Source organism: Cyprinodon variegatus, unplaced genomic scaffold (assembly GCF_000732505.1).
Source record: "Cyprinodon variegatus isolate N-32 unplaced genomic scaffold, C_variegatus-1.0 Scaffold893, whole genome shotgun sequence".
NCBI classification, from domain to species: domain Eukaryota; kingdom Metazoa; phylum Chordata; class Actinopteri; order Cyprinodontiformes; family Cyprinodontidae; genus Cyprinodon; species Cyprinodon variegatus.
This window is the reverse complement of record NW_015151346.1, coordinates 4,610-23,226: the sequence shown is the minus strand read 5'-3', so window position 1 is coordinate 23,226 and position 18,617 is coordinate 4,610. Positions and strand designations below refer to the sequence as shown.

General features: G+C 38.3%; 1 protein-coding gene across 1 annotated transcript; it reads right to left on the bottom strand.

The window, feature by feature from the left end:
* Positions 1 to 11,002: 11,002 nt before the first annotated feature.
* On the bottom strand, positions 11,003 to 18,299 carry LOC107099646 (histone acetyltransferase KAT7; the record flags this gene model as incomplete). Its single annotated transcript, XM_015397859.1, has 6 exons — positions 11,003 to 12,833; positions 12,927 to 13,033; positions 14,981 to 15,127; positions 15,650 to 15,743; positions 15,840 to 15,980; positions 18,210 to 18,299. Coding segments are annotated over 6 exons (678 nt in total), but the record flags the coding sequence as incomplete, so codon positions are not given.
* Between the last annotated feature and the right edge of the window lie 318 nt (positions 18,300 to 18,617).

Here is an 18,617-nt window from a genome sequence, read left to right as displayed (position 1 = left end):
TCTTCATAAAACTTGACTATGTTGTAGTTGTCCGATCCAAGCGCTTTAATTTTCTGTAAGACTTTTTTTTCCTCATTTGTGTTGATTTCCCAAATATATGTTGCTGTTTTTATTGCAGCAATCCCTCCAGTTTCTTTGTTTCTACCTCAGAACATTTCTGCTGTTCCTCCTTCACCCAGATTTGCTATAAAGCAGTATTTGTTTGTTTCAGATTCCAAAACAAGATCATTCTCCAAGAATACGTTTTGACACAATCTTCCACAATCAGTTGGCTGTTGACCACCAGGAGTCAAGAAGGTTATTGAATAATCTTCTAGATCAGAGGTTTTAGAGCAGAGTTGGGGTGTCACAGTAGGGGGTTCTGGTAATAAGTCGGACCAAAGGTATGGGTATCTTTGAGGAGAGGGGGTCCTGCTGGACCAACTTGATGAGGTCCTGTCATATGAGTTCACTAGCAAGCTTTCTGGGTTTTTTCCGGTCTTAGCATGAAATAAATTATCTTTCATGGGTGGGTGATAGTTGCCTGAAGTGACACTGGAAATGTCAGAAGAGGAGCTTTGAGCTTCAGAGTTGTTGGTCGAGAATTCATCAAAACTGGATACAATTCCTTGGGGGTATAATGATGAGAGTGCCAACTTGTCTTCCGTCAGAAACGTGTGATTTCTCATCGCCTCAAAGACATAAGAACAGTTGCTATTAAAGTCAGACTCCAAAAATAAATTATTCATTGTCTCCAAAATAATTTGAAAGCAATTTGAAGACTTAAAATGAATCCTCAAGTTTTTTTTTCCTGCGTCGGGCACTAGCTCTTGCTCAAACTGCTGTGAAATCACAAATGGGCTTATGACTGGGCTGTCTTCTATTTATAATATATGTTATGACATCACAATGGCATAGGGGTTATGTTATGAACTCAGAATGTTGGACCCAGAATTCGAGGCGAGACAGGCGGTGGGAAAGTTCAAAGCATTTATTAAAACAAACAGGAGCTGCGGGGCTGCTCCTCAGCTGCATCGTGAATCTCTGCAGAGATAGGAGAATACAGGTCAGTGACTGGATGTGGAGCTGAATACGACTTGGAGCAAAGTCATTGACCTGATTCAAAGTTCAGTCCGTTCACGGAGAACACAGCTGAATCCAGACAGGAAGTTAGACCACAGTTTGCGGCCAGAGTTCCTAGAGAGCGAGCGGAGCAGGCGCCAGCCGGCGCTGAGCAGCAACCGAGTCCAAGGGGGAAATCCAAAGCCGGGGTCAGAAGACAGGTCCAGGTTCGGAAGCCAGTGGAATCCAGGAAACAGTCCTCTACAGATCAGACAAACAGAGCAGACAGGGGCAAGGCTAAACTCTGGATCCACAGGGCAAAACTGCTCACCAAAACACTCAAATAACTTGCAAGGCAAACACACAACTTAAATAGCAGAGGAACCAGGTGGAAATGAGCAACGAGAAAAGGAAGAAACCAAAACTAAACCATCAACACCAAGATCATGACAGAACCCCCCCTTCAAGCACGGATTGCTGATGCCCCAATGGGCTGATTAGGATGATCCCTGTGGAGGTCTGTATCCCGGATCAACCGTGCCAGAAACCAGGACCTATCCCTAGGTCCATAACCCTACCAGTCAACCAAATACTGGAGCCCCCTGCCCGTCCTCCTAGACCTGAGGGGGCGGGCGACCGTGAAGGCAGGGCCCCCCTCTCTGAATCGGGTGGGTGGAGGTGAACGGAAAGGAAAAAGGTCTCACCTATCCCAATAAAAATAAATCCACCAAAGCAGACTAAGAAGAAGGGGGAAATAAATAATCCAGATCAGGCTCCGGGGGCGCCGAGGTTACTGGAGGATCAGGGGTTCTAGAAGTAACCAAATGAGTCTTAGGTAACAGTAGAACTGGGGAGGCAGAGAGTCTGGTGCGCCCCAGACTAGCTAACCCCTTAAAAGAGAAGACCTGAGAAAATGTCCATCACTGCCACAGTATAGACAGAGATGAAAGCTGATGCAACGAGCCCTCTCCTCCTTGGAGCATCTGTTCGGGCTCCGGCATCCGAACCAGACCAGGTTGCAAAGGGTGCAGTGAAGAGCACGTTGAGGAAAGGCCGTCTTCAGTGCTCTCCTTTCCCTGCGATGCTCAGTGAGGCGAAGGTCAATCCGGTTGGGAAGGTCTTCCAGCTGCTTCAGAGTCCGGGGGTAGTCGCGGGTCGAAAGCTCATCTTTGATGCTTTCACGAAGGCCAAAGAAAAAAAAACATCCATGAAGGCGTCCTCATTCCAGGAACAGTCTGCAGACAACAGGTGGAAGTCGGTAATATATTCCATCACTGAACAATCTCCTAGCCTGAGTGTAAAAGTCCCGTGGACTGAATCCAGTAGAACTTTTTATTGCCTGCCTGGAATGAGTGACAATAGTTGAATAAACTTTTCACTCTCAAAATGGTATCGGTGCACCATTAGTTGGTACTTGGTGATACTTATATCATCATTTTAGTGCTGGATCGGGGCCCCGCCCAATACTAAAAACCATGTCTAGACTATGTATGGTATATGATTTTAAATTCCATTCTAGATTTAACAGGAAGCCAATGAAGAAAAGCTAAGAGAAATATGACCCCTTTTTAATTTTCAGCAGAACACCAGCTGCAGCATTTTGGATCAGCTGAAGGCTCTTAACTACAGTTCATGGTTCATTCCTGATAGTAATGAATTACAAAAATCCAGCCTGAAAGTAACAAATGCATGGACATGGAGTTTTTCAGCATCATCCCTAGACAGGATATTTGTTATGCTTGCAATAGTCAAGATTCATACTTAAGTCCACATGAAAATCTGCTCTAAGACTGGAAAACTGGGGCTATTTATCCAGATTGGACAGACATTGATCAATTCTGCAAGAACAAATTCATATACAACTTGCTGTTGTATATCTCAGCTCAATGTTTTATTAAGACAAAGTATATAGGCTATTGGAGGGGGGGATTCTATCACCCAAAATACCTTAAAAAGTCATTGAATTTTTTGTTAGAACATGACAAAATGTAAGAACAACAAAACAAAACAAAAAATAAAGAACTTTTAATGGACAACTGTCAATCACTTTTGAAATAAAGTGAAATAAATGTCTTGCTGTGGCAGTGGGCATATAATGGGTATATCACTCAGGCGTACACCTTGATCTGAAGAGTAATTTTTTTACATAAATATTTAGGATGACTATTGTGGTTGAATGAGAGTGAAACTCTAACCTTTTCTAAAGTGTTTTTGACATATTCAACATTTTACTCTCTAGTGATCATTCATCTGTTGACTCACAGCTTGTGTCATTTATGCCTGTTCTGATGCATCCTCTGTCCTGCGGGAGAAGAGAGGAAACAACGCAATTTATGCGCTGTGATGATGAGCAGGGTGGAGCGACGGGATGCATTTTATAAGAACAAGCTGAGACCCTCACTCTCATAAACTCCAGAGACAGACATAGAGCAAACAGCCTAATGATAATAATAATATAAACTTTCAGCAAATAATCAAAGGAAGCTGATTTGCGCAGCTGCGATCAGTTTGTCGGTTTTGCGCGCTTCTGTCCAAACTCGCTGCTGCTTTTAGCGCCGATCATGGAGAGCCTGAAGTTTGCGGCGGTGCTGCTGCTGGTCGTGTTGGTTCAGACCATCAGCGCACTGGGGGCTCCGCTTTCTACGGAGGATGAGGAGGGACATGTGTGGACGGTGGACAACTGGCAGGTAAGAGATCAACCAAAACAGGACGGGTTTGGGGACCGGCTGATCGGTTCGGTGTAAAAGGCGTGGGAATAATAATTAGAATGATTATAATAATCCTAAAATGCATTCCGTCATTGTTATGCTATACATCTAAATTTCGCTACAATTTAAAAATTGCTGCCAAATACAGAAATAACTTTCAGCACCTTGGAGAGCTCCAGTTATAAACCTATATGCATACAAAATGGGAGCCTATATGCCAAAAATAATGTTTGCTATATAATTAGGTCAATTTTAAAGTGGGTTATGCTTTATGCTTTTGTAGAAAATAAGAAGTTGCCTTATAAGTAAAAAATAAATAAATAAAGAATGCTGATTTATTTTTAAGTCATTACACAAAATTGTTCATAATTACTACCTGTGCAGAGTTTCTTACATGGATTCAACATGAAAATGAATTTACGGTTTCTTTTCTTCTACATCTTTCACATCCTCACATCCAGATTTCCTCCATCAGCCAAGTCATTTAAAACGTTCTTCCCAAATGAATTCAAATGCACAGTGTCTAATCAGTTGTAAACTAAAAGATGCATTTCCATCCGTCCACATGTTTATTTGTTTTGTTTTAAACACACTTCATAATTAATGAGCTGTAAAAAGAAGTTGCTGCATATAAAGGTTAGAATGAGTCTGGTTCCCCACACAAATAAAATAAACTGTTGGATTCTTTTATTTATGAGTTTCCAGAAATGAAAAACCCGAGGCACACAGAGAAAAGAATAATGAATAAAAAAAATTAATAAATAGTAACAGATAAAAAATTGAAAGACAAGACCGAACAGTCAAACCAGCTTGTCAGCCTACTGGTGTTAAAGAAAAGTACATGTGCACATATTCTAAAGTGAGTTATCAAGCATGAGACAGAGTCAAACAACCTACAGTCCAGAAACAATGCATTTTAAATAGTGCACAATAAAACAAACAAACAAAAAAAGATCCACTTTGTATCTATTTATTGGGAGGATGCAACACATCATGGAACTTATGATAGTTGTCTGGCAAACGGCATTTATCTTTTCAAGATAAAAGCAGGACACTGAATAATGAAGCCATTTCTTAAAACAAGGAGGGTTAGAGAATTTCCATTCTCTCAGAATAACACATAAACTAAAGATAACCACCCACTGAAAAGACAGAGGAAAAGTAAAATAAAATTTAGAGCAACCCGAAATTAGTGAAATGGTTATCAGGAGTCAGATGTCTGCCATACATATTACATTAAAATTGAAATATAAACTTTTACATTATCAACAAACAATTTGGATTAGGAAAGATAAAAAAAATAAAAATAAATAAAAGCATAAAAAAAAAAAACATTGAACATTAAGGCAAACAAACTTTAAACCATATTTGCTCTTCTAAAAGACCGAAAAACTATTAAGATAATTTTACTCATCAGGTTTTGTTATTTTATCTGCAGAAAAACCAAAATATGAAGCTGTTGGTGACACAAATGTAAATAAAAAGTACATTTTAAAGTCTGGTTTTTTTACCCAGGTAGAATCTCAACATTTTCTTAACTCTTAAGATATGCACACTTTACAAACTGATCTAAAAAATAGCAAACTAATCATAAAACAATTGCATTTGCCCTTGATTTGGGCAGGAAATTAGATATTCTGTCAAAGAAATCCATCTTTTTGCCTTAGAAAAAAAATAATCAGATATAATGCACCTGAAGTGGATAATGGAGTTCTTTTTTCTTATCATAAACATACATCATCTCATTCGGATGGTAAATTGTCTTATATGCTCATATCAAGGGAAAATACACCTACTCCAAGAAAAATGTCATTTTGTGCAGTGCGGTTCCTTGGAAGCTGACGCCTCAGGGTTCAGAAGCTGAGCTTGATAGAAAAATTTAACTTTGGTGTTAGGAGGTTATGCTAAAGTTATTTAATATCAGGCTGGAAAAATGCGTAAATCTTTTTGATAGTTAGAATTAAACTCTCTTAGAAATTCTTTTTTGTTAAAGTATAGGAGGAAGAAGTAATAGAATTAACAAATACCTTAGCTAGAGGTGGATAAGAAAAAAATTCCTTTATGTAGAGGATTTACAACTGTCTTGTTTCTAGGGTTACCCAGTGGAGAGAGGATTATCCATCCGGCTCGCAGATCTGATCAAGCGCTCGAAAGCACAGCAGTTCCATGGTCTGATGGGAAGAAGCCCGGGTAGAACCATCACACTTAAACACAAATTAAATACATAAAACAACTCTTCTTCATGTTTCCCTTTCTTCTTTCCTTTTTTATAGGTGTGTTAGCAAAACTGGGCAGGAAACGTGAGTATAATCCCATACAAATCACAACAAGACTACCTTTTATTTTCCTTGTAACATTTTTAACCTCTCATCCTTTCTGCCTTCATATCTTTCTTTCATCAGGAAATAATAATAATAAAGGTGAGATGTTTGTCGGACTCATGGGCAGAAGTTTAGGAGAAGGTAATTTATTTTGTCCTAACTGAAAAACCTTTCACTGTGTTATTCAAAGTAAAGCAAATGCCACATGGTGTGTCATAATTATATGATTTGAAGGCATTATTATGAGATTCAATATCATAATTTAAACTTTGAAAGTTTCCGGTTAATATTTATGAGACTCAAATGATTATGAAATTTAAAGTATCTAATAATTATGACTTTATAGCTTAGAATTATATTTATATATGTATTTATTTTATTGTTTTTAATACTTTTTTAAGGCTGCACTTCTAAAAAAGATGAAATTGTCCAGAGAGCTGTTCCAAACGAAATTTTTCTTTGTTTTACACTTGTGTAAATAAAAGGACAAATAAAATCTAAGTCTAATTACTTCATATCATGTAATGATGACACTGTGTTCCCTTTTTTTTAACTTTTAATGGGATTCAATCGTTAACATTGGTTCAGGGTTGAGGATAATATTATTACTCAGCTGTTTTGTTTTTGTTTTTCCAGACCTTGATGAAGACTGGACTCCTGACTCTTTCTGAAGAGAACAACTTTAAGCAAGATTCAAAACATGATCCAAGCTTTACTTTAACGTTTTCTATTCAGTACCTCAGCAGATCAGAAACATATGGTGACTTACTTCAACAAAGAAACACTTGCAATCAAACAATGCAGGATTTTCCTCAAATTATTGCCATGGAACCAAATATATGCTATATGTTGTAATAAATTCATTTAAATTAAGTTATTTAATCGTTATTTTAGGTCTCTAACATATCTGCCATTTGAGATTTCCCACAGTATGAACAATGCTGAAGTATAAAGGTGCAACATCAGGGCAAATTTCTTTATCATATGTAATTGTATTATTGTTAGAAAAAAAAAACAAGTTCAAGTTGTTTCATAACAAATCAATGCACCAGTTATTGTATTATTGCAGATTAAATAATAAAGGTTGGTTTTGCCACATTGTTTTTTTTTTTTCTTTTCACCTTTCCAGAATATAAAAACAGTAGAAAATGGACAAACTTAAACTGAGGAAATACTGGATTTTGGTAGTTAAAAAAAACAACTGATTGATGATAATTACAACCAAAAGTGTTTTATAGCAGTTTTCTGGGGCAGACCAACAGAAAGTAAAGCAGGTCTCTGAAGGGGAAAGGAAATGATTCCTCCATCCATTGTCTATACCTGCCTCTTTTTGGGAAGGATAGTCGTAGGGGAATCATATTCAAATGTCTAATTATTCTGGCTTAAACGTGTATATAAATGTACTCTTTTATCAGAGCATATTGTTCCAAAATGTAGAAAATTTCTATTTTAAAAAAAAATCCTGTCTTTAAATCTGTGGGTTTTTTTTTCATTATCTAATGCTGGTCAGTTAGTTATACGTCAGCCTGAACACCTAAATTCAACCAATCAAATATCAACGGTCATCTGTCAATCAAATTTTTTCGGTCATAGCATCTTTATTCATATGTCGCAGCTAATATACGCAACGGTTGAAGTAAGAATCATTTACTTCACCATTGAGTTCCATCCCAGTGTTCAAGGGGATGGATGTCTGTGTCTTCAGCAGGCGTAGAATCAGGGGTGGAGCTAGATGGGGGGCCCATTTTTTCCCTCTAATACAGACGGTGGCAGCAGTAATACACTCAAGTGGAATATTCCAAAACATTTTAATTTTTCATATATTAACAATTACTTAACAACAATAAGACTGTGGTTAATTATGCACATTAAAATCCTAACATTAAAGATGATAATTCAGGCTCTTTTCAGAACTAGATTTTGTGTTTTATGGGGTAAAGAGAAAATGATGTGTCTCTGAAAGCCATTTAGGAGTCTTCAGTGAAATCATAGATAAATAACCATTTTAAGAAAAAAATTATAAGCAATTTATGTAGATATTGGTACTTGTAAATATCCATTTTGCAGAATAATTGTTGATAAAAGTAGGTAAGTAATGACACAGGAAGAGATGTTTTCCCCAGCTTTATTCACTATACCTTTTATCTAGAAAGCACGGATGTTTAAATATATATGCGTCTATTTGTTAGCAAAGCTTGTAGGAAAGTATAGTTTGTCTTTACTTAGGAAATATTGATGTTGTGCTCATTACTTTTCCTGTTGGAACAGTGTAAATTCACCTTGATGTTCTGGCGCCTATCCATTTTCGGCCCCCCCTCAGTGTACACTGGTTATTGCCTGGCCACCCTTATAAAACTTTTCTAGCTACGCCTCTGCATAGAGCTAACAGAACTGGCAGCGTTGCGAGGCAAGGGCTCAACATGTACGGCTGGAAGCCTTCTACACCAAACCAAGCTTCCGCCGCCCTGGCGTCCTCTTCCACAACATCTTCATCCCCGCTTTCCTCTAAATAAAAAATGCATGATGGAGGAGACTCATCCATGACCTCCGACACAAAACTCTCCTCCTCTTACATGTTTCCTCTGTCCATAGCGTTCCTTGACAGTGTTGTTTCTAAATCACCAATTTAGTGCTACTTGGTCTCAGTGGATTTAAGCCTTGACTCTGACTGGGCCATCATCTACGTAATGATGCTACGATTTAAACCGTTCCAAGTCCTTTGCAGCCTTCCAACAGGTTTCTTCTCATCAACTGTAACCAGTTTCCATATTCCTGCAAAAAAAAAAAATTGCATCCCCACAGCATGCTGCTGCCACTCTTATGCTCCACCGTATTGAGAGACTGGTTAAGATGATTTGCAGCTCTAATACATTTCCAATAGAATGCTAAGTTATGTGACAAAATGCAAGAGTTCATGCTTTTTTCAACAATCAACCACAGTGAGCTAAAGTTTTTTTTTTTTTCAATTTCAAGGCTACTATGAAATGACAAAAATTGCATCAATTCATTAAAATGTAAATGTGGGGGGAAAAGTTTTGAGGAAACATAGCCTACATTTCCCAGTTTTTGTGCAAACATAAGTAGTCTAATAGAGTGACCTTTAGTTTCATCGTGTTGCAAAGTAAGAAATCTGAGAAATAAACACATCAGGCCTTCTGATTTACTGATCGCATTTATTTGGTGGGGGAGGAAGGGGGCAAAGCAAGTGCAAAAGCAAGACTGAGCTACATTATGATGCCACTTTTTGCTACTTTTCTGTTTTGTGAAGGATTTATTAGCAGAACTACCACAGCTTGGTGCCGACCAATGGAAGGTTTACTTAGTGACTTATAGGAGTTTATATATAGATATATATAGGTAGGCAAAAACCGGTAACATGTTTGGAAGCTGTCCCTCTATAGCTGCCATTGGCACAAATATCCAACATATTTATAACCCCAAACAAGACATGTGAAGTAAAAACATAAAAATGAATATTCTAACATCAAGGCAAACAAAAAGATTCACTGTGCTTGGACCTTTTTTTTTTTACCATAGTTGCAACAGGCTGAGACGCTAAACACTGAGCTATTTTTGACAATGTGGTTTGGAGCCCATCTAGTCAACAACAAACTTATTTCTAATCTATTTTCTGAAAAGAGAAGAATAATTTGTTCTGGCTGAAATAAGATATACTAAGATGTCTAGATAGTAATTTTCCCCAAGTTTTGGAGATAGAGAAAATTTTCAGTCCATGTTTTTGTGTAAAAGAGAAGCATTAAAGCGCAGTTAGCCACGAGAAAACCCAGACACACTGGAAAAAAATTGAAATTTAGATAGGCTATGTAATTTTTCTTAAAATAATTGCATTTAGATTGAGGAGGAAAGAGACATTTTGCCAATAGAATAAGATACTTTACACTTAAAAATAAGTCAACACAATTGCATTGTCTTATTTCAAGTGCATATTATCAAATTATCTTATTTTAAGAGTAAAAATACTCATTTCTTTGACAAACTACCTCATTTACCTACTCAAATTAAGGGTAAATACACTTAATTTAAGAAATTCCAGTGAGACAATCAAACTAATTAAGTGCACTTTGCCATTATCTGTCTCTAAAGGTTGGCATGCAAAAAACAAAAAAACAAAAAACATTTGCCTGTTATCTTTTTTTTTTTTAAGCAAATAAAGAAAACTCAGAGAATATCTTCAACTTGACATATTTTAGAGAACAAACACACCACACTTGAAAAATGTATAACAAAACTACAGTCTGGCAGCGAAAACATTTCTGCAGTGACATTAAAAGTCCAGAAAAATAAAAAAATAAAATGGCTTCATGAAAACATGGAGAAAAAAAAAAAGTTTTGGGATAAGACACTTGTCTTTGTGTAGGAAGTTATTGGTTTTCTTAGCAAACAGAGCTAAAGTAGCAGTCACCTATTATTAGCCAAAGTACAAAGCTAAATACAGAGCTTAGCTAAACACAAAGCTAAATTATGCTAAGAGAGCTGTCAGCTAAGCTAGCAGTTGGTTAGCTGTGATAAACAACCAGTGGTTTTCCCAGTAAGAAGCTAAGGAAGGAAAGCTTAGCCTGCTAGCAAGGGGGTAGCTAGCATGAGAGCTAAGCTAAACAATCACTCAATTTGATCAAATTGCACCAAAATATTATTTTTTTTGAACAGTCAGTGGGCCAATTGTGTTCATTTAAAATAAAAATCCATCTAATTTCATTAAACTAGCTTTATGATGTGGAAAAATAACATGTTTTGAGCCTCTGAAATGCAAAAGATTTCCGTCACTACTCGGTGGCTTGGATGACCGACAATTCTCCTTATTTGAAACACATTCAGATCTATGTAGAGGTCTTACATAAATATATTTACAAGGAAGCCAGTCCAGCTAAATAAACATCCCTTTATGCTGTACACTGTTAACATACTTTTTTGCAATGAATATAAATACCACACAAGAAAAAAATGTGAATAAAAATGAGATTAAACCAATATAAGGAGGAAAACATCAGCTGGGTAAACAACTACAAATTTCCAAGTCAACACTGAGTAAAAAGAAAACAATACAATAACTGTTAGACAGTAGTAAAACCTCAGAGGTAGAAAAAGTATAAATCTGAACTGAGAACTTTAAAAAGTAAAGAATGCAGAACATGTGTGTAGTTGTCTACACTTCAATCATCAAAAGTGATGCAAAACAAACAAACAAAAAACAGGCAAAAGGTGATCAGATCACATCCAGGTAAATTCCTTAACTTACAGCAGAGAAATTTAAACTCGGCCTGTGAAGCGAGAGCTTCCTGGCAAACTGACTGCAGAGACATCAAATTAAACAGAAAACACCAAACAGCTTTGGAAGTGCGGAGAAAAGCCAAAGGGTTCAAACAGCCATTTTAAAGTTATTTCTTCCATCTTAGCAGGATGTTAAGTTATAACAATCAACTACTAAAATTAAGTGGTAGGTAGGGAATGTTTACTCCCATTTTTTCTTCAATATATAATAAAGGGATTTGTTTAATTCAAATCTTGAACTTTCTTTCATTATTTATAAGTAAGTAATAAATTATTTAGTTCCAGACAAGTCCACATTTTCAATGCGGGACTTATTTAACAAAATGAACATTTTAAGGGTGTGTCCTTCTAATTCACATCCAGGCCAGCTGGTTTGCATCAGACAGGACATGTGTTCATAGGTCAACGTCTTGCTGACTGGTGTTACATCTGGTCAACAGAGCGTGAGGCAAATGCAGCTCAATGCTGCCCGTCACTGATTGGATTAGCAGGTGTGCCTGCCGTTACTAATGAAGTGAGGGGCGGAAAAGTGGACGAGCAGCGCTCCATTATTTTCACTTTTCAGAAAACGAATGGGGTCAACGAGATCTAAGACCGGGCTAACGCTTCACTGCAGGTCCTTCAACTGGTGATTCACCCAGCCAACATGCAAACACTGTAAAAATTATCAATACTCTACTATATTTTCAAATTTGATTAAACGTACAATAAATGATGAGATGCTGTGGGTATTATTTCCTTCAACAGACCGGAAAGCTGGTGAGGGTGAAGGAAAAGAAGGGCAGAGATAAAGACAAGGCAGCCATTGAGGAGAACCTGTTAGAAGCTGCATAAGCCTTTAGGCGAAGGAGATCTGACTGACGTCTCTTCTGATAGTGTCAAATAGGTCAAAGTTAGCGGGCACGAATGCTTTTCTAAGCTCTGAAACGACAGTGAACTCAAATAACAAATGGAAATTCCCAAACTCTGAACTCTTCTCCCAACGTTTAACGTGTGGTTTTTATAGAACAAACAAAAGAGTGAAACTTTACAAACCCTGTTTTAAAAGCTTGGAAGCTAAAGATTGTTTTTGCGTATATTAATTATTGAATAAGCCCTAAATTTAACAGCCTAGTCCAATCAGATTGTTTTTTATGTCAGTTAGCTTATATTGGTACCATATAATAGTGGGCAATCCTATAATAATATTAAATTTAGATGGTGGCATATTTGTTTTGACGTAAATCAACCTGGAAACCGTTTGAACCCAGAAAAATAGTTAGACTGGATTAGGATTTGATTCAAGTGCAGCTGTGAGGATTTAGACTGAGGGTCAGTGAGCATGCCAGTGTACGAAGGAGGATCCGTTTCTATGCGGAGAGAGAAGGAAGCTCCTTTACGTCCCTTTGGGTGGGGTCCATTTTAAGGCTGCGGGGTCGATGGTTCTTCCATTTCCCCGTTTGGTCTCCTTTGCCTTCCAGTCATCAATAAGATCCTACAGGAAAGGAAAACATAAAGAAAATGGAAAATCAGTGACCAGATGGGCAAATAAAGGGTAACCTAAGGAGAAACAGGCCATGTTCTTCACCTGTCTCTTTAAAACCAGGTGCTTTCCTTTCCAGTATTTGAGCATCTGAAGGGACTGCAGTGTGCTGACGATATCCACTGGGTTCACGGCCGTCTCTTGGCTGATCTCTGCAAAAACCAGAGAGTTAAAGGAGTTAAGGGTGATATAATCAGAATCAGCTGAAGGCTTTTAACTACAGTTTGTGGACTTCCTGATAGTAAAGAATTACAATAGTCCAGCCTTGAAGTACCAAATGCATGAACTAGTTTCTCAGCATCACCCCTGGACAGGAGATTTCTAATTTTTGCAATGTTCCACAGATGAAAGAAGGATATTCTAGAAACCTCTTGGATATGAGATTTAAATGACAGATCCTGATCAAAAACAACACCAAGATTTTTTACTTTATTATCTGAGATCAGTTTAACTCCATCCAAATGAAGTGATTGACTAATCAGCTTATTTTTCATCTGGTCAAAAGACTCTAACTTCTGTTTTGTCTGAATTCAAGAGGAAAACGTTAAGAGTCATCCAAGTTTTTTTTCTTTAATACATGCCTGACTTCTATGTAATGGGTTAGCTTCATCTGGATTCATAGACAGATATAGCTGGGTATCATCAGCATAACCAGGGTTTATACAGGAATGAATAACTCAAATGTAATGCTCTTTTAATGCTCTTAGAAACAATTGTAATGCCACCAACAGGTACCCGTCGACAGGCTGCAGCCAGGTCCCGAATTCCTCGTTTTCCAACCACTTTTGTTGAAATTTGCTTTTTTTCCCCCCATTCTCTAGTTTTTACTCCGCCTCAAGCTTCTTTTCTGAACATACAGCTTTCAGTTTCACGCAAATATATCGTGTCTGATGAAATTGTTTTTATAAACATTTTTTTTTTTAAATAAAGCATTTTAAATGCCACAATAAACACATTTAATGAATTTTAATGCCAATTAAGGCCTTAATTTAAAAAAATAATGATTTAATGACTTTTAATGATTTTTAACGACCTGCGGAAACCCTGATAACAGTGGAAATGAATCCCATGCTGTCTAAAAACTCTACCGACTGGGAGCATACATATAGTAAAGAGAATTAAACTGCTCAAGAATATCAGAAACAGCACAGTTAAATACGGTTTTAAAATTGGTGTGACTAACAGAAATATTGAAGATATTTTGATATCTGCAGTACTGCCAGCAGGTGGCGCCACATCTGAATGTGGAGAAGACAAAGGAGATTGTGGTGGACTTCAGGAGAGGGCCTGCCCAGCACGCTCCCCTGATCATCAACGGTGCTGAGGTGGAGCAGGTGAGCAGCACCAAGTTCCTGGGTGTCCACATCTCCCAAGACCTGTCCTGGGACACCAACACCACGTCCCTGGCCAAGAAAGCCCAACAGAGACTCTACTTCCTGCGGAAACTGAGGAGAGCAAGAGCCCCGTCCCCCATCTTGCACTCCTTCTACAAGGGCACCATCGAGAGCATCCTGACCAGCAGCATCACTGTGTGGTACGGAGCCTGCACTGCAGCCTGCCGCAAGACACTGCAGGGCACCGTGAAAGCAGCTGGAAAGATCCTCGGTGTCCCCCTCCCCTCTCTATGGACATTTATCACTCCTGCCACACCGGCAGAGCCACCAGGATCACAGGTGAGCCCACCCACCCCGCCCACAATGTCTTCACCTTGCTGCCGTCCGGGAGGAGGCTGCAGAGTCTCTGGGCCAGAACCAGTAGGCTCAGAGACAGCTTCTTCAAAGACAGGCAGTGAGGATGCTCAATTCCCTCCCTGCCCAGCCCCTCTTCGCCATTATGCACCGTGGGGTTGAGAGGACTGAAATTTCATCTGTGTTGTATGTTTACCATGTAGCACATTTGACAATAAAGTTGAGTTGATCTGCTTTTCTTTTGCTCATCAGCACAGAGCTGGAATTCTATTTAGGCTTAAAGAGGGCTGTTAAAACAGTATTAGGACGGACGCTTGGTGTATTATTTTATCAAGATCTTGGTCTTTTTGTTTGCATTCTATGCAAGAGTCTGGGTGTTACATCATCATTCCTCTCGAAGCGCATCCAAACCTTTGATAGAGATCTCCTTTCCCTGAAAATTATTCAGGTAACGCAGCAGAACGTCTTTCCAGTAACTTCTGTAGCTGATGAGGCCCAGGTCGGACAGCGGGCGCTCAGGCGAGCCCACCTTCTCCTCCACCTTGGATAACAGGTAGCCTGTTGGAAGACGAGGGAATGTTGATGCTTTCGTTTCTATATGTTTGCAGCAAGTTTACTATACCAGAGGTTACAAAAGAGGGGGGTAGTGAGATTGTTTTCACAATCATTGTGATGTGATCCCTGAGGTATATGGAGGACCAAAAAAAAAAATGTAACATTTATTTGTTAATCTATCCAGCCTATGATTCAAACATTAAATATGAGATAAATTACAATTAAATTAATTTATTAACCGCCCCATTAAATAATAACATGAAATACAATTAAATATAACAGATTCAATTATATGTGTTAAATATTAAATAATCCAAAAATCATTAAAATATTTTAAAATTAATAGAAATATTTAGCTTTATATGCATACATGAATATCTGTTTTATATATTGTTATTTTTGGGATATCAGGCTGAACGTTTTGGGAACCTCAGCTCTACCGTCCCTCCCTAACAGGCTGACATTTAGCATTTTAGAACGAGTCACAGCGCAGAGGAGGAGATGAAGATGAGCGGCTGCACTCACTGAAGTCAATGAGCATCTTTCCGTAGCCTTGCCTCATGTACTGTGGCATTGTGAGGATGCAGGAAACATTATAGTTCAAGAAGGAGTTCTTCTCCTGTGGAAGGAGAAGAAACAATCATCACCTGGGCGCCGGCTTACGGCGCTGCACTGGAAAAAAACTAAACGATAAGGAGCAGCAGGATTCTGTTACCTTAGAGAAGTAACCCACTAGGTGGCATCCTGTGTTGTCGGCTTCTGTCATGACGTAGAAGAGGAAGGGCTCCACGTCGTAATACAGTGTTTTGTGGTCCAGGAATAGTTTTGCTAGCAGACACAAGTTCTGACAGTAAATCTGGTTGTGGAGAAAGCAAAACAGATCATGAAATAGTTTCATTTTGTAGGAGTGGAACGATTCACAAAATCCACGGTTCGGTTCGATTCACGGTTTCTGGTCACGGTTTTCGGTTCGGTTCGATACGTGTTGATTGTTACACCGAAATCCCATAAAAATTTATGGAATTAATGAAAAAATCCCCCAAAAAGTAATGGATTGTAATTATTTTAAATGATCCGCGGAAACCCTGGATCATTTCCGTATGTTTTGCTGCTTTGAATTTAATCATCTCACGCATGCTCTCTACCATCTCCAAGGAACTCAGAGGGGAGCAGACGAAGCCACAGTGGAGGCTGCAGGCTTTGCTCTGAGCAGCCGGTCTGGAGTGCAACGGGGCGCAGCGGGGGTTGCTGATGGAGTATGTGGGATTTCAGGGTTAGCATGACATGTTGGTCATGTTGCTGTTAGCATAAACAAAACGTGTTGCACAATGCTCGCACACTGTTGCCATCCCTATCATTTTGACTAGAAAACCAGGCATGTGGCTACGATGCATAGTTTAAATTTAATCTATTTTGTATTTTCGAGCAGATTCTCCAGTCCTGCGAGGACTTTCCGATCGGGCTGACTTTAAGCCTGATCGTGCATTGTATAGTGTTCAGGGGGTAGCGCAGGGCAATAAGCCTCTCACGACCAATTCAATTCATTTTATTTCTATAGCACCACTTCACAACATGTCATCTCAAGGCACTTTACAATTTAACCAGATCATACAGTCAAATTGATTCAAAGTTTTCTATCTCACTGTATGACGAAACCCTGCATTTTCGTCGTACAGTGTGAGCTGTAGCGGCGTGCAACGATTGAAAAAAATCGTACAGTGCATTCCCGGCTTTATTAGATTGCAGAACAGGATATTTATGCTTGAAAGGGTTGAACAATAATAAGTATATAATCAGTAACAAATTTAGTTATTAATTAATCGTTTAATGGAGTATACAGACTAATACACCCAATTAGCTGAAAGAGCAACCCACTCAGAGCAGTAACTGTGCCCGAATGGAAAAATATAGAAAAGTTTTGCCATTTAAGGCGCTTAGAGGCAAAGTTTTAGTTTCACCTGGTTTAATTTCTGTAGAAACTATCCTTTTCATGGAAATGTCTCGACTTTTTAATTAAAATAGATTAAAAGAAATTATTTTTCCTTTTCAAAATTCAAATGCATTTTTTCATTATACTTAAATGGAAAGTGTTTAATAAATCCAGGTTTTTCTTAGCAGTCAAGTACAGCTTTAATAAATGCATATTCTGCAAAACCTAATGACATCACATCAAAAATAGAATACTCCTCATAGCTCAGGTTTAGCAGTTCATAAATACGATGCGAGATGCCCTTTTTTAAAACATTAACTGAAAAAGACAAACTTGTCAGGGTAAAGCTATGTTCACACCGAGCGCGAATGTCGCAGCTGGAGCAAAGGATTCCAGTCTAATCTCTATGCAGAGGGCGGATCTAGAGCGAAGCAAAGCAGAGCGGGTCAAAGGTCGCGGATTTAGGGTCGCAAACGGCATGATTTTAGCAAAGTTGGAAAGATTTGATCGCAGCCTTTCCTGCGAATGAAGCAGAAAAACAGAAACTTTTGTTTACATTCATGTGGAGAAAGCCAGCAGGACCAGGGAGTAGACTTTTATGTTTTCATTTAATTTTTTGGAATAAAGAGGTGTGATCTCATAAAGTAAATTTTTCCCAGGTATAGAGCGGCAGAGGCTGAAGATTGACATCTGCAGATGTGAGGCTGAATGCACCTCAGGCCTGTCAGACACAGCGGACAGATCATTTCATTTATTAAATTGATTATTGTTTTATTTATTTTCTTTTTTGTTTATTAAATGTTAAAAATATAGCTTTGTTTTGGTCGTGAAAAAACATTTCGATGAATCTGCTTTTCATGAAGAACTAAAAAAGCATCAAGGTTAGCTGAAGGCTGAAGTCCGTAAAAAGAATATATAAACTTTGACAAAGAGCTGAATAATTCACTCTGATTTTTGGAGGAAGGCTTTTTTGAAAATCGTGGTTTTGAAATTTCAAAACAATTTTTTTTTTCATTCATTTTTTTCAGGGACACCTGTCTAAAATAAAATGTTAAAGTTTCATATTTCTTGGAGATGAAAATGAAAAAAGATGACCCCAAAGATCAATCGATGACTAAATGAATGGTTAGCAGCCCTGAATGTGAAAAGGTTTACCTTGTTCTTCTTTCCGTCCACCTCAAAGACAGAGATGTTCCCCTTCCTGTAGATCTCATCACCTGGTGGATGCTTCCACACACATTTGGCCTTAAACACAGAACAGGAAAAATATTCTGCTTTAAAACCCCAAGATGTAAGGAAGGGGGCAAGTGCCACAGTACAATAAATGAAATAATAAATAATTATAAATAAATAATTAGGGATGCACGATATAATCGGCCCCCTATCTGTATCGGCCTTAAAGGAATAGTACACCCAAAACATGATTAGCCTTCATTTTCTACTCACCCCCATGCTGAACAACACTACTTTTGTACTTTTTTGATATCTCAAATGCATCTGGAGATCTGGGAGGCTTCTTGCTGTCTGCTGACATTCAAATAATGGAGGTCTATGGTGACCGAG